Raw genomic sequence first — 15,752 nt, 5'->3', positions numbered from 1 at the left:
CACACACACACACATACACACACACTCACACAAACACATACAAACACATTACTCACAGGATTGGGTAGGTCAACCCACTTGTCTGTCTTTGACTCTACAAATTCGTTGTTGATGAACATTTTCGTTGTTGGCTGTAATCAAAATATAAGTTTGAGACATGTCCATTTCCAAATTATTAGCAAAGAATCAACACAATTGGGATAATATGTAATGTTAAACTTAGCTGATCTGTACAACTTTAAAAAGTATAACAGCATCTGCACACCAAAGAGTATTTCAGTCGCAATAAAAAGAAAGATGATGAGATAGGTAGATAAGAGAAAAATGGATCTCAGATTAAGTTGTACTTGAAAGTACCCAAGAAAATGAAAGCCAAAGAGCACTTGTTCAAATAGATGACAAAAGTAGATCACAAAAGCATTATTTCATCAATCGCATTTTTAAAAAGTTCCATACAAACAAATTACAGTTAAAGACTACACGTTCGAAGAGCACAGGGAAAGAAATGGTAGTCGCATTTTTTGTTTGGGGGGGGGGGGGGGGGGGGGGGGGGAATTTTTCAAAGAATTTGAAGATATGAACACTTTTTATCTTAATGTATTGCAACATAGATAAAGTCTTATTATCTAAAAATGTTTAATATAACATTCTCTAAAAGATGATAAATATATATAAAAATATAAATCTGAAAGTGACTCGGATGTTTTTTCCCCCTGTGCCCTTCATTGAGATTTGAAAGTAATTGGTCACTCTGCCCTAGACAGAGTGAATTTGAGATGTAAATGTCAATAAGACTGAGTGGCTGCTGGAATAAAAAAGAAAAACAGCTGGGTGATTGATATGGCATGAAACAGATCTCTTACGAAGGTAAACAGTGTGTATTGGAAGGGCGGGGTGTATATAATTATCATGCCAAGTAACAAATTGTATATAATAATAAATATATTAACTCATCAGTATAAACACTTAAGCTAAAATACTTCGTTGTCAAACACTCTAGATGAAAAACAAATCTTACCACAGATGAGGAGGAGTAACATCTTGCATGGTGCCAGATGGCCTGAAAACAGAACAATGCTTAGAAATCAATCAAATGGTAAAATTTCATTTCTTGGTCAAGTTGAGATTACCATGATAAAATGTGAAATTAAACTTGTAAAAAAAGTTGTTCGTCATCCTCTCTTGAAGGGTGGGCATAAAAGTTCCAATTCCAACTGATACCACACTTGTACAATTGAACTACTTTCAAATCCAACAATAAGGCTATTACTATTACGGACAGAATTGACAAATATTTGTAGTTAAATATATATTCTGTGGAATTAATGAATGGCAATTCTATCATTTTCTTGATACATGGTAAAACCATGCACAGAAGGAGAATCAATACTTTCAGTTCATGCTGCCAATTCAAATAATTTACAAAGAGAAATGTATAACACATCACAACTGCATAAACTAGATAGGGCAACTTTTGATTCTTCTCTATCTTTTTTAATGACGTTGAATAGGTTATAGTTATGCTGACAAGAAGAAATCACCTGGCTTAATCGTGGTAATGAGCCTGCAATATATATAATATTGTCAAAATCTAACATTGTGGAAAAATCGAGAGAGGAAACATTTTGCCTATAACCCGCATCATAGATGACTTTGGTATTTTTAGTAAAATTTATCTGTGAAAGGTCTGTGAATAAGAAAATCTGTTATGACGTATTGAGGGGGAGGGGGGCACTAATTTAACAATATATCATCATAGACATTCAAGTCTTCTTCTTCTTTCAGCTTATCTAGCATTTTGAAGGGTTGCTAAATGAATGCCACATCTCCATGCATCTCGGTTCAGAGTATCATCTTCCTCCAGGGCCAGTTCTTTCATATCATCCTTTACATTATCCCACCATATAGTCTTTGGGCGTCCCTTTTTCCTTTTTCCCACTAATTGTAAGTCCAATACTTTCTTTCCCACGTACTCCCTCTCTCATCTCTTGACATGTCCGAACCATTTCAATCTATCTTCTCTCATCTTTATCAATACATTCTTCACTTCAGTCAACCTTCAAATTTGTTCATTTCTCACATTATCTTTTCTTGTCCAGCCAAGTGACCATCTCAACATCCTCATTTCTGCCACCTCAACTTCTTTATCTTGTTTCTTTGTTGTAGCTGCTGTCTCTAGTCCATATAACATTGCTGGTCTTATAACTTATGTATATATTTTCCCCTTCAGCTTTGCGGAACTTCGTTTGTCACACATAACTCCAGTTACCTTCCTCCAATTATTCCAGCCTGCCTGTATCCTCTTCTTAACCTCCATCTCATTGCCCCATCTCATCTTGAATAGTTGTTCCTAAGTATTTGAATTGGTTTGTCTCTAGCGAGAGACACACTTTTTTTTTTTTTACTTTTTACCTCTTCTCCTATCTTTATTGTGTGGAGTGGACTGAGAGCAGATCCCTGGTGTAATCCAACTCTTACATTAAATGGATCAGTTGAGCCAACAAATGTCCTTACCACTGTTTTGTTTCATTTGTATATATCTTGGATAACTTTGATATAATTCTTTGTTACCCCCTTTTCCCTTAGACAGAACCACATTTATTCTCTTTGTTCCCTATCATATGCTTTCTCCAGGTCAATGAACACACAATGTAATTCTCTTTGCTTTTCTCTATACTTATTTTAGAGCAACAAATCCAAACTGTTCTCCACTAATGTCTCCATCTTTTCTAATCCTCTTATCGATTACTCTTTCCCATATCTTCATTGTATGGCTCATTAACTTGATGCCCCTATAGTTGCCACATTCTTGAACATCTCCTTTATTTTTGTATATGGGAATCAATGTACTTTTTGTCCATTCTTCTGGTATTTTCTCTTTCTGTAAGATGTCGTTGAATAACCATACCAGGAAATTTAACCCTTCATCTCCAAGTGACTTCCAGACTTCTGCTGGTATCTCGTCTGGTCCAACTGTTTTCCCCCTTTTCATCTTGCGCACTGCCTCCCACACCTCGTTCTTCCTTATCTCATCTACTAACTTCTCTTTAGGTTGTATAACTGAACTTATCCTCTCCCTGTCATTCTCTTCATTCATGAGGCACTCGTAGTGTTTTCCATCTTGCTCGAATCTCTTCATCTTTGCCCAATAATCTTCAATTCTCGTCTTTGATCGTCTTAATATGTTATATATCTCTCCTATTCGTGTCCCTCTGTTTCGTTAGCATTCTTTACTTTCTAATTGCTCATATATATCTTTGAATGTCTTGGGACTTTGCTTTTGCAACAGCTCTTTTTGCTTCTTTCTTTGCCTGCTTATATTCATCTACTTTCATAGCATCGCTGTTTGTCTCCATATTCTTCCTTGCTTCCCTCTTTTTCTTGATTGCTTCCTGAACCTCTTCATTCCACCACCATGTTTCTTTTCCACTTTTTCCTCTTCCCGAGCTGATCCCAAGCACTTCTTTGGCCACTTCACGGATTGTATCAACAGTTCTTTTCCATTCCTTTGGGAAATCAATTCCTAGTCTTCCTTCCACCGTTGTAACAAATATTTCTCTTTGCTCTTCCTCTTTTAGTTTCTGCCATCATATTTTCCCCTCACTTTGTTTCTTTATCTTCCTCTTTCCAAATGTCACTTTCGCAATAACAATCTTATGTTGCGCTGCCACTCTCTCTCTCCCGGCAAACTGCCACAATCTGATACTTCCTTCAAATTTCTCCTCCAGCACAACAGGTAATCCACTTGTGTCTTTCTCACATCACTTGAATACATCACTCTGTACCATAGAATAAACGAATGAGAATACGTACGAAGCCTAAAAAGTGTCCACCAATGAAAGCATTCAGCGCCATTTTATCGTTGGCTGAGAATGTAGTCATTACCATTCATTCGGTCTCTATGTCAACATACAAAGAAAAACAACAAACAATATCAAAATCCACAATAAAATGTTTCAGAACTGTTGCGTATATTTATGGCACAATGAAGCTGTCAAAAAATGAAGTTAGAGAATGTGTGTAATCATGTATTATAATAACCTGTAATGTGTTTTCCAACCACCACATCATCTACTACTACAACCACCACCACAATATCATTACTAACACTACTACTACAACCACCAGCCCCACATCATTATCACTACCACTACTACTACACCACCACCAGCACATCATCATCACTACCACTACTACTACAATCACCACAACCACATCGTCATCACTACCACTACTACTGCAACCACCACCACCATATCATCATCATTACCACTACTACCACAACCACCACACATACTACTACAACCACCACCACATCATCACTACCTCAACTACTACAACCACCACCACAATAGCATCACTACCACTACTACCACAACCACCAGCACCACATCATTATCATTACCACTACTGCACCACCACCAGCACATAATCATCACTACCACTACTACTACAACCACCACAACCACATCGTCATCACGACCACTACTACTACAACCACCACCATATCATTACCATTACCACTACTACTACAACCACCACTACCACCATATCATTACCATTACCACTACTACTACAACCACCATAACCACATCGTCATCACTACCACTACTACTGCAACCACCACTACCACCATATCATCACCATTACCACTACTACTACAACTACAACCACCACCACATCATCATCACTACCACTACTACTACAACTACAATCATAACCACCACCACATCATCATCACTATTACTACTACAACTACAACCACCACCAACACCACATCACCTCACTAACACCAGTACTATAATCACTACCATTAGGTTTTGGAGCTTTACTTCATTTGAAATAAGGAAACTTTGGAATTGTATTTGGCATTGTGTTTATATATCATAATATAATTCTAATCAGTTATCGATTTAGAACTAGATACTATACAATATGTATGCCAAATACCAGCCTAATTCCCCTTACTTGTGTGCGGGAATTCCTCTTTCGGCATTGAAATTGAGTGTGAGAGAGTCATCACTACACACATAAACAACAGAAACAATTTAAAAGCATGACTATGACACGCAACCACTCACACACGAGGCTATACTATTTATCCCTTTCTCTATATAGAACAGGACAAGACAAACAATAGCTTGACTCTCGCTACACTTCGCATTGATGTTTGTCGTCTCATGAGTTCAACTCTCGGTCGTCCTGTCAATATTCCTTTTTGCCTCGGACGTAATCATTAATAGAATGTTGTGTGGTTTTGACCGTGAAGAAAACCTTAAGAAGTCACATTTATACCATTTTAGAGACATCGTTTTGAATAATTTTGAGTTAAACGAGCGATCAGGAAGTTATTTTCTTAGATTTCATGAACGGCCGATCAGCGCTTGTTTACTATAGTAACGTGATTCCCAGCCAACATCTCAATGGCGGATATTATTCTCATCGAGGCCGCTGGTTGGTTAGCCAATAAGAGCACCGTACGGTTTCCATTGGGTAAATTCCTTGCTCTGTACTCATCTTTCTTTCTAAAATATGTATTTAGTATTGCCATATCCATCCTTGTTGCAAATCTTACAATATCTTCGCCTTCTTCATTTCTGCTGCCTTACCCATACCTTCCTAACCACCTCTCCTCTCCGATATAGCTTTCTCCAACGTGTCCAAGTGAGCAGTCTTCTTTCTGATGTGTCGAGCACTTCCAGTTGTTCATCAATCTCCTTCCAAAATTCTTCCTTCTTGTCTTGCGTACAGCCTGTCTGTGGTGCGTATGCACTCCTAAGTCTGCCGGACACCCTTTGGGCTCTTACTCTTAACATTTTGTGCAAGTTCTTTATCCAGAATTATTTCCACTCCTTTTCTTGTGGCCTCATTTCCTTTATAAAATATTTTAAATCCTCCACCAATCTCCCTTGCTGTTATAGACATTCAAGTCTAGTCAGATGATATATCGATTTCGTGAATTCCATGCAAAATAAAATAAAAATAGGCTGCCGGTGGTCGACTAAACTAAGCCTCCCTATGCCTATGCTTGCTCTTTTTTTTCACACTAAATTCTATACTTACATTTCTGCTTTTGATGAATGTTCTTAGAAGAGACATATTGAATTCAGATCAAATTATCAAAGAATGAAGATGAATGCAAGATAGTTCGTCTTGCTCCTGAACTTGAATGGATGTTGAGGATTGAGGAGCAGCTCTTGCTTTAGTTATTGCTGTGAACTGTGAACCGTGGGCGAGATGAGGTGAAAATGTTTAACCTTGACCTCCAGTAACCTTTCGTCGTCATCGCCAACAACCCCGTCAGCTCCACTCGTTCGTGAAGGAAGTGGGTGAGAGAGGGCTCTAGAAATATGACTTGGGTTTGATACGAATATTTTTGTGTTCGTGGATAGCTCAGACGGTAGAGCCACGCTCTCACCTGCCAGGCGGAGTTGTCGTACCAATAAGGTCGCAGGTTCAAACCCCACCACCGCCGCAAAAAAAAAAAAAAATAAATTTATTCTCTATTGTTTTCTGGCACTTTTCTACTCACTCCATATCTTGTTCGTGAAGACCAAGGAGTATTAATTCGAGCAGAACGTTGTGACGGGCTTATCGACACAGTAGACAAAACATCTAAATTTAGAATTTACTTCATGACTGACAGTGGAACGAATTTTGTGTATTCACTGTGTTGTTTACCTTTGAAGAGATCAGTTAAATGTGCAACACATGACATTTTGGAAGTCCGTATGCTGCCGAGGGGAGAATAATTTGAAATCTATATTTCATTTTTCGAACATATCTGTGATTTATTTTTACAATGTCCGAATCTTATGGTAAGAATTTGATCTGTCTCGATTCTCTCATAATCAAGCCCACTGCTCTCTGACTCCCCTTTTTTCAACATCCTTGTTTTGATTAGAAAATTATTAAATTTGATAAATCTAATCTATAAATGTCACCATTTTATCAAAGAGTTTTATATCAATTCTTGGAACCCAATTCTTTATCACATGTTTATTGAAAATTTGGGATATATTATTATTATGAAAATGAAGCCTGTTTCGTCTAGTCTAGGCTAGGTTCTTCTTAGTCTTAGTAAGTATTCAGTTTCAGATTCAGAATTCATCACCGTAGACAGCAGAATTTGACTTTGCTCTTGTAACCTATCGAGAGAGTTTAGCTAGAGGAGATAACAAATTAACCTCGAGGCAACACCTAATGAAAAATCAAATAGAGACAGATCACAAAGCTTACTTTAACTCAATTCTGAATGACTTAAACTTTAAACTTTGTGCATGAAAAAAAAATGTTCTCTTCAAAATAGATTGGAAAAAAGTCTGCAGAATTAATCAGATTTGTTGAGAATGAGTGAGTATGAGTTCATCTCTCTTCATTAACAATGCAATAAGCAAGAGTCAAGAGTAGATCGAGGTCCTCTTTATATATCACGTAGATCCAATTCTCATGATTAAAAGTCGAAATTCAATACCTCTGGATTTATACTTAAAGTAGACTCACCAATGGGCACAAAAAAAAAGAAATGAATTTATGTAATTTCAGGACAAGCTCTAAATTGGGTTTATTCAATTTTCTCAAATAGGGCCAAAACAGTAATAGTTATAGTAAAGATACCTCAGGGAAGTTTTGGAACTATAAATTTCCCATTTGCACATTACATTGATAATGATTAGACTCCCAGCAACGAGCAGATTATTCGCATATAATAGCGTTTAGTATAGATAAATACATATTGAAAACGATTAACTAAATTTTCCAGAAAAACCTTACTATTTTGCAACAATGGGAAAAGAAGTAAACATGGAATTTCATCCAGATGTGCCAAGTATGAAGAATTACAAATGAATACATGACAATAAGATCTGATTACATTACTCATGTCAAAGTTGTAAAAGAAACTAAACATGTAAAATGCTTAGGAGTTATCATTGATATCAAAATTGATATATATGTACGAAGGTAAATTCCGTCCTAGTTTTCTCAACTATAGCACATATAGTTCTAGTGACCCAAAATCAATTACATACCAATACTGGACTATGGTTGTTCAGTATTGGATCCACACCAATGAAAAAAAACAAATAGAGAAAAAATTAAAAAGCTCAGAAGAATGCAATGTAACAATTAGGATGATTACCTTATTATAAAGCAGCCTACAAGTTAGGACTATAAAATTTCTCATTCTATATATATATATTATATTATATATACTTCATAAAAAAGTAGTTTCATGATATATGTTTTGGTGATTTTTAATTTAATTCATCATTAATAATTACTGGATCAAAATAATATGACCCTTAAATGATTTTGTTATTATTATTGGTTTAGAATTCCTCTTCAAGTTTCTTGTGATTGGGAGTGCAGGTGCTGGGAAATCATGTATTCTACACCATTTCATCGAAAACAAGTGTAAGTTTTTAAATAACCTGATGTGGTTTGCTTGCTTTCCTTCATTATATAAAGGTTTTCCAAAATTTACTTTGATTTCATTTTTCACTTTACCAAATCCGTTTTGTTTATAAATCATTCACATTAAAAAATTGAAAGGTTTAACATGAAATGGCTTTGCCTTATTTTTAAAGAGTGGGAGAAAGTGAGCATAGTTAGAAAAATTATGGATAGCCCACTTGTTATTTAAACAGCCCGCTTCAATTTGTATATCATATATTCCACTCTCTTTCCTTTAAACATTTTTTTCCTTCAAAATAGAACCATTTTCCTTCAATTTCATGGTATTTTTAATATACTTTAAAATACAAATGTATGATAAACTTTACGAGGCAGTCATTTTTATTAATTTATTTTAGGTATCAAATCATATAGAATTTTAACATATCTGTGGTGTCATACTTGAAGTGTAATTGTTTGGGTTTTTTACCCTTAATAAAAGGGAGTTTCACATCTTAACAGTTTTTGGGATTGCTTTTTTAGTTGGACATCGTCTTGGGTCTGCTACGTTATGTGTTAGGGTGACAAGTTCCGTTAAGTTCCACATCACTTTGCAGATCTGAAGATGCCCTGATACTTATTTACTGCTAGGTGAACAGATTGGTGGGACCTAGGTCTCAGTGTTATCATTCAGGTTTAGGAAGCAAGTGTGTCAGTTATGGGAACATTTGGCATGGGCCGTTGTAAAGGACTCAGTAGACACATCCCACCTTTTGATAATCAGGATAAGTTGGGGTTTGTTTTGTTTTTCTCATGTGTGTATTTGTAGTAGTGCTCAATGATTTTTCTGAAAGCTGTCTATCATTACCTTTGAAGCATGATTATATCTAAAAAATCTCCATTTCATGGTTAGAATATGATGCTGATGATAAATGCCTTTAATTAATCTTTGTAATTGTTTGGTTTTGAGGGTATGAGAGTACATTCTGTGTTCACAGGATATATTGATGGGATTGTGAGGGCGGGTTGAGAGGGGGGAATGTGTCTTATACAGTAGAAGTTACTGATTATTTGAATATTTCATCTATAGTGTTTCTCACCATTTCCTCAACACGACTTTATGATTTTATATATAATTCATTATGTATGCTTTGTTTCAAAACGATCAATAAAAGGCCAGAGTTTATCTTGGATTTTGTAGAGGTAAACGAAAAGTCGTTTAATGGAATGCTGGTCTGTTATTAAGTACCTTTGGTCTTTTTAATATGACCAGAGTACTCAAACATTGCCATGTGGAGAGAGTTGTTGGAAGGCGAAATGACTGAATAGATAAGACATTGAACTTACACCTGGAGGTTCAGGTCCCACTGTCAGCATGTTATTCTCTCCTTGAATAAGAAGCTTAACCCTTATTGTTCACTTTATGGCAATGCACTGCATCTGAGTTATCCCAGTCTTTTTTTTTTTTTTGGTTGAGATATACCCTAAAAAGAGATTTCCCCATTTAAAGGATTCTAGCTTCTCGCAAACTCTTACAGGGTGTCCGTCCGAAGCTCTGCAAATGGAGCCTCAAGGATCCCTCAATAGGATATTCATAATTTAGTAAAGTTATTGTTTGTCATTTTCACTTTTCATCATTTTGGATTTTATTTTTTTTTCTTTCTGGTTTCTTATTCTAGTCAAGCAGGATTCGAACCATACAATCGGTGTTGAATTTGGAAGCAAGGTTGTGAATGTCGGAGGAAAAGCAGTAAAGTTACAAATTTGGGACACTGCTGGCCAAGAAAGATTCAGGTAAATCCCAAACTTAAATGCAGATTTGACAGTTATACAAATTGTATCAGTATAGACAGTTCTGTCTGCTTTGTTTTGTTTTTTATTATTTTTGTTTCCGGGGATGGGAGGGGCTCAATTTTAAAGTTTGGATTAAGAATTTATGAAAATGTGGTAATTTTTTAAACTCTGAAATATGTTTAAACTGAAATGTTTTTCACCAATTCAAAAAGTATTTTTAGGTTACAATTTTTTCATATAAATAAAGGTGTAAACCATGCAGTTTGGGTTTAAACATTTTTGTTTTCTTTAATTTTCAAATTCGAATCTTTTTCCTAAAATACACATATTTATTTTTGATTTTTTTTGGTGTTTTTTTTGTTTTGTTTTGTTTTTTGTAATCTGCACTTGGCAGGTCTGAAAATTATTTTAGCATCCTTATCAAACCCTTTGTTTTTTAGAACAAGTTAGGGAGATTCAACTTGATTGAACTGCATTGTATCATTATGCAATAACTTCCATGCTATAGTGTCTACGTGCAAAATCTAATTGTGTCAGGAACTACCAATTTCTGATCTAGATTTACAACAACAAAAAATAGAAATGGAATAGATTAGATTAATTACATTAAGTGATGTGCCTTACTACACTTCAACCTTGATAAATCCATTATGAGGTGTTACCTTGTCTCCCTACAAGATCAAGATAAAAGACTAGGACACTATTTTTTTCTCATACTTATTACAGTGGAATCCCGATAAAGCCAACACTGCCAGACCAGAAAGATTGGTTGACTTTAAGCAAAGTTTGACTTTATCCATTATCAACGGAACATACTTAGATAAAGAACAGAACATTTGGGACCAAAAAGAAGTGTTGACTTTAACTCTCTCTTACTGATCATTTTCAGTCTTTTCCCAAAAAGGCGGGCTTACCCAGCAGAAAAATTGATTTTTAAAACTCAAACAAGCTCTCTACAAAACAATTTAATGTTCTTATTAATTAAACAAAGATCATTCTTCAAAGTCTGTGATGTACAAAATAAATCTGAATAAGAAAAATGCATAATATTGTGTCGTAACAAATGTGACGATTTTTCTGCAGGTGGGAAGGAAAGGGTTAAGCAGAAGTTGACTTTACGAGTATTGACTTTATCCAGATTCCACCGTATGCTTTTAGCTCTTTCATTTTTATTCTATAGAGTACTCAGTTTTGTAAGTTCTTTGAATTGTATTGGTAGTGATTGGGATAATGTGGTGGATTTTTTTTTTTCCCCAGATCTGTCACCAGAAGCTACTACAGAGGTGCAGCTGGTGCTTTGCTTGTATATGATATTACAAGGTAAATCGTGCATGGTATTTTAAAGTAGTCCTTGAATTCACAGCACACACACACACCATAAAGCTATAGTTTATCACAGTTTTTTTATAGTATTGTATAGACAGTAGCAATTGCTTTCTCCTTTAAATGGGATACTAGTCTGTCACAAAGAACTTTCCACCAGATCTACCAGACCCAGCTACCCAATCACTGCTGGTTGGACAGAGGGGTCAGAAAAAAACTGGACTGCAGCTGGAACTGAGCCTGATCTCTTTTGCTTGTGAGATGAGCGCTGTCTGTCACCAGGCTAATGTTGCCTTTGTGTGATACTGAAGGCTATGAAAAGTCGTGTTGTATGTGAAGCAAGAGATATTTCATTATTTGTTTCATTATGTTATTACAATTAAAAATGAATTGAAAAAAGATTGTTTTGTTCATTAAATGATTGACACAAGACCACAATATATCTGATAACTGTCATGTGTAATAATAAAGTAGTTACTTTAGATCTAATAGGCTTATGGATCTGGAGTTTATCTCGTTTTCTATAGCATAAAACAAACAATAACATTTGCTTGCTACCCTTTTGATAGGACGCTATCTATACTTCCCACCAGATCTAGCCCAATCACTGCTGGGTGGACAGGGAGGTCAGGAAAAAATTCACCCGGGATTAATCTTTGTCCTTTTGCATGTGAAGCGAGTGCTCTACCCACTGACTATTGGGGATCCCCCAACCCAATCATGTTTAGTATATGCTACTTGTAGCTAAAAATCCTACATTCTCTGTCTTTCTCTCTCTCTATCTATCTCTCTCTCTCTCTCTCTTTCTCTCTCTCTCTCTCTCTCTCTCTCTCTCTCTCTCTCTCTCTCTCTCTCTCTCTCTCTCTCTCTCTCTCTCTCTCTCTCTCTCTCTCTCTCTCTTTTTGTAGTCCGACGTCAACAGTGTAACTATCAAGGGAGAGAACTTGGATTTGGTGTTTGATGTGTTCATCATTTTCTTCTTCTTACAGTCGGGATACATACAACGCCCTCACAAATTGGCTGACTGATGCCAGGACGCTTGCTAGTCCAAACATCGTCATCATCTTGGTGGGAAACAAAAAAGATCTGGAGGCTGAAAGAGAAGTCACCTTCATGGAGGCTAGCAGATTTGCTCAAGAAAATGGTGGGGGTCATTGTAACTGTGATTTTTATTTTTTTTTAATACCAAATGTTTAGTGTTTGTGTTAAATAAAATAATTTTTTATTTTTTATTGAGCATTTATATTGAGCAATATCCACTAAATGTGCTCAAAGCGCATTACAAGGTGTCCCTAGCCAACAGCAACAGTTAACGTGTAGGACAGGACACGACGCCTGTTAGGCTATATTACAATTTTTTTCGGACAGAGACAACGCTGCCAGGTACTCATTTTACACCTGAGAACGGTGAGAGAAAGTGAGTAAAGAGCCTTTCAACTATGCACCGACTGGGACTTGAACCCAAGACCTTCCGTTTTGAAAGCGAGTGTCATACCACTAGACCACATAGCCGCACAGAAAATAGATTTTTCATGCTCAGTGCACTTCACAAATTTTCATTTATTTATTCCTCAAGCAGGTCATATGACACCAAATTTTACAGTGTAAAAGCTCTGTCAATTTTTTTTCCCCGTTATTTTTAGTCTTTCTCTCCAAAACTGATATTTCATATGTTCATGATTAATTTATGGTTAATATTTTTTTATTATTGAATTCTTCTTTCCTCCTGGAAAAATATTGTAACCAATGGCAAGTCTGTATTTTTAACATTGCACATGTATTATTTATGTTAAGAAATGGATCTCTAGTTTGTGGAAACCTCATAGCTTATTTGTCAATGTGTTTTAGAGCTGATGTTCCTTGAAACAAGTGCCCTTACTGGGGAAAATGTGGAAGAAACTTTTTTGAAATGTGCCAGATGCATCCTCACGAAAATTGAATCAGGTTTGCAACCTTTAATATTTTTTTTTATCCAAACTATACATTTATATTTAAGTTCATCTGGAATTTGATCTATTTAATTATAGCTGTGCCAAAAGTTTGGTTTTGTAACATTCAAAATCTTTTTTTTTTTTTTTTAACAACAATTTACCTCAAAGGTTTGTTATTACCTTTTCTTTAAGGTGTATCGTATTATTTAATGTCAAACAAAAAATCGAGCGAAATAACTTTTCTTATCTCCACACTTCTAATTAAGCAACATATGCTCAATGATAAAAAAATAGAAGTGACATGTTATGACATCCAGTTCCCATGAGTCATTTGTCAGCTGAAGTTCACCAATCCACTCAATATGGCAGATGGTAACACAGATAAAAACGGTTGTTTTTGTTTTTTTAAAATAATTTCTTTAGTTCAACAAATTTAAAAAGTAAATACTGTTTGTTGAATACAGTAAAAGGATTCCCGTACTCTCGCATTTGAAATTGGTAACTTGTGTTCCCTTGTATTATTAATATGGGGCGATCTTTTGTTGTGGGATGTCATTTAAGATTCCAAACACAAGATTAACAACATCTTTTATCCTTCATCCTTAGTAGTTGTAATCTTTCAGAGCCATGAGGCTCATGGAGCTGTAGTTTATCCCAGTTTCTATAACGTGAAACGGACAATAGCAATTGCTTTCTATCCTTTTAGATAGGACGCCAGTCTATCGCAAAGTACTTTCCTTCAGATTTCTTAGATCCAGTTACCCAATCAAGGCTGGATGGACAAGAGTGTCAGGAAAAAATGTCGACATCAGCCAGGATCGATCTTGGTCCCTTTGTGTGTGAAGTGAAATGAGTGCTCTACCAACTGGGCTATCGGGGTCCCCATCCTTCATTCTTGTGATTATTAAATTTTAACATACTCTTTTTTCCTCTCATTGGATGAATAAAGTACATTATTATTATTATTACACTTTTTTGTTTTCTTTTAACATTTTTTTTTGTAATAGGAGAGCTCGATCCAGAACGCATGGGTTCAGGAATCCAGTATGGAGATGCTTTGCGCAGGATGCATCGGCAGGAGAAGATGCAGACCAGGCCTCAAAGAGGGGCTTGCAACTGTTAACGGCCTACTGACAATGATATTGCTTATGTTATATTTTAATGTGTTGGGAGTCCAGGGATCAATTGTGTTTTTTGTATGTACAAATTACGATGATCAGAGCAAGAAAACGAGAATAATAGCTAATTCATCTGTAATTGGATCTGTATGTTACAGTGAATGACATAATCAGCGGATGGTGAGAAGGTTTGAACTGAGATATTGCCAAGTTTACTTAAAAGGTCAATTTTTGTCAAAAATGAGTTCTCTTCATAAATGATTAAATCAACCCTTTTTGCACATCTTCAGGAAATATCAAAGCTTAATTTCACTTCTAAATATTTTTTACAGCTTGTCAAGTTGAAAAAATATGAAATTTGAGAAAAGTTGCTGGATACCTTTCCCATACATCTGACCATAACTTCATGAAAAATCACCCGATTTACAAGTAAAGATTAAAATGCTCTGGGGAGCATATTCTTTCAGAAAATGCAAAAAACTGCAAATGCAAAATGTTCACCTTCTGACTGATTATGTCATGCACTAACACATTTATACATATGTAGATAGAGTGAGCACCAATCTATTATGATTTACTAGGCAAGTTCTCGTCAAAAAAATATGAAATAGAATTTTAAGTTTCTTATTGATCTAGAATGTTCATTGCAAGATGTTTAATATATTATTCGGACTATTAGGCTATGTTTATCAAAGCGTAGCTCCCTCTATGTCACTGATTTGTATATAATAACATGCATTATCGTAGTGCATTTATTTCATTCTCATTAACTGATCAAAATTTGCGATTTATGGCCTTGTAAATTCTGTGCTGATTTTAGAAAGACATTCATGCAAGTGGATAATCAGCTGCCTTCTTTGAGTCTTTGAATATTTGTTAGATATGACCTGTTTGTGAGCAGCAATATATATATATATATATATATATATATATATATATATATATATATATATATATATATATATATATATATATATATATATATATATATCAGTGCTGATAGTTTTCCTCTGACCCGTGACTTGGAAATCCGCAATTTTGGAGTCTGAGGAATTTCCTCCCTTTTTAAAAAATTCATTTCCCCCAATCAAATATACTGGCAGTGAGAGGCTTGATGCATGGTGCAACAAATAGGTGCAGTTTTCCACTCTCCAGATGTTAGCTAGAGTATCAATGATAGTTTATCATCTCA

At 35.5% G+C, this 15,752-nt stretch overlaps 2 protein-coding genes across 2 annotated transcripts in view; one reads left to right on the top strand and one right to left on the bottom strand.

The window, feature by feature from the left end:
• The window catches only part of LOC144963369 (putative methylmalonate-semialdehyde/malonate-semialdehyde dehydrogenase [acylating], mitochondrial), a 38,892-nt gene extending 32,335 nt beyond the window's left edge, over positions 1–6,557 (bottom strand). Inside the window, exons 1-3 of the mRNA XM_078897333.1 lie at positions 6,064–6,557; positions 1,019–1,060; positions 57–131 (exon numbers count right to left, since the gene is read on the bottom strand). Of these exons, the coding sequence (XP_078753459.1) occupies positions 57–131; positions 1,019–1,060; positions 6,064–6,099 (153 nt within the window). The 5' untranslated portion in view covers positions 6,100–6,557. The remainder of the gene's footprint in view (positions 1–56; positions 132–1,018; positions 1,061–6,063) is intronic.
• LOC144963370 (ras-related protein Rab-4B-like) lies at positions 6,520–15,457 on the top strand. Its single transcript, XM_078897334.1, has 7 exons — positions 6,520–6,818; positions 8,335–8,415; positions 10,074–10,188; positions 11,446–11,508; positions 12,501–12,655; positions 13,360–13,455; positions 14,450–15,457. The coding sequence occupies exons 1-7, from the start codon at positions 6,803–6,805 to the stop codon at positions 14,563–14,565; spliced, it is 642 nt and encodes a 213-aa protein (XP_078753460.1). The 5' UTR covers positions 6,520–6,802; the 3' UTR covers positions 14,566–15,457.
• Positions 15,458–15,752: the final 295 nt, after the last annotated feature.

Source organism: Berghia stephanieae, chromosome 1 (genome assembly GCF_034508935.2).
Source record: "Berghia stephanieae isolate SIO BIC M18660-M18661 chromosome 1, UCSD_Bste_1.3, whole genome shotgun sequence".
NCBI classification, from domain to species: Eukaryota; Metazoa; Mollusca; class Gastropoda; order Nudibranchia; family Aeolidiidae; genus Berghia; species Berghia stephanieae.
This window is presented reverse-complemented; position numbering and strand designations above follow the sequence as displayed.

Bases quoted from the DNA above. Each gene is read 5' to 3' on its own strand.
- LOC144963370 (XM_078897334.1), top strand. The intron at 8,416-10,073 runs GTAAGTTTTTAA...TTCTTATTCTAG, and splicing joins CCATTTCATCGAAAACAAGT to TCAAGCAGGATTCGAACCAT. The intron at 10,189-11,445 runs GTAAATCCCAAA...TTTTTTCCCCAG, and splicing joins GCTGGCCAAGAAAGATTCAG to ATCTGTCACCAGAAGCTACT.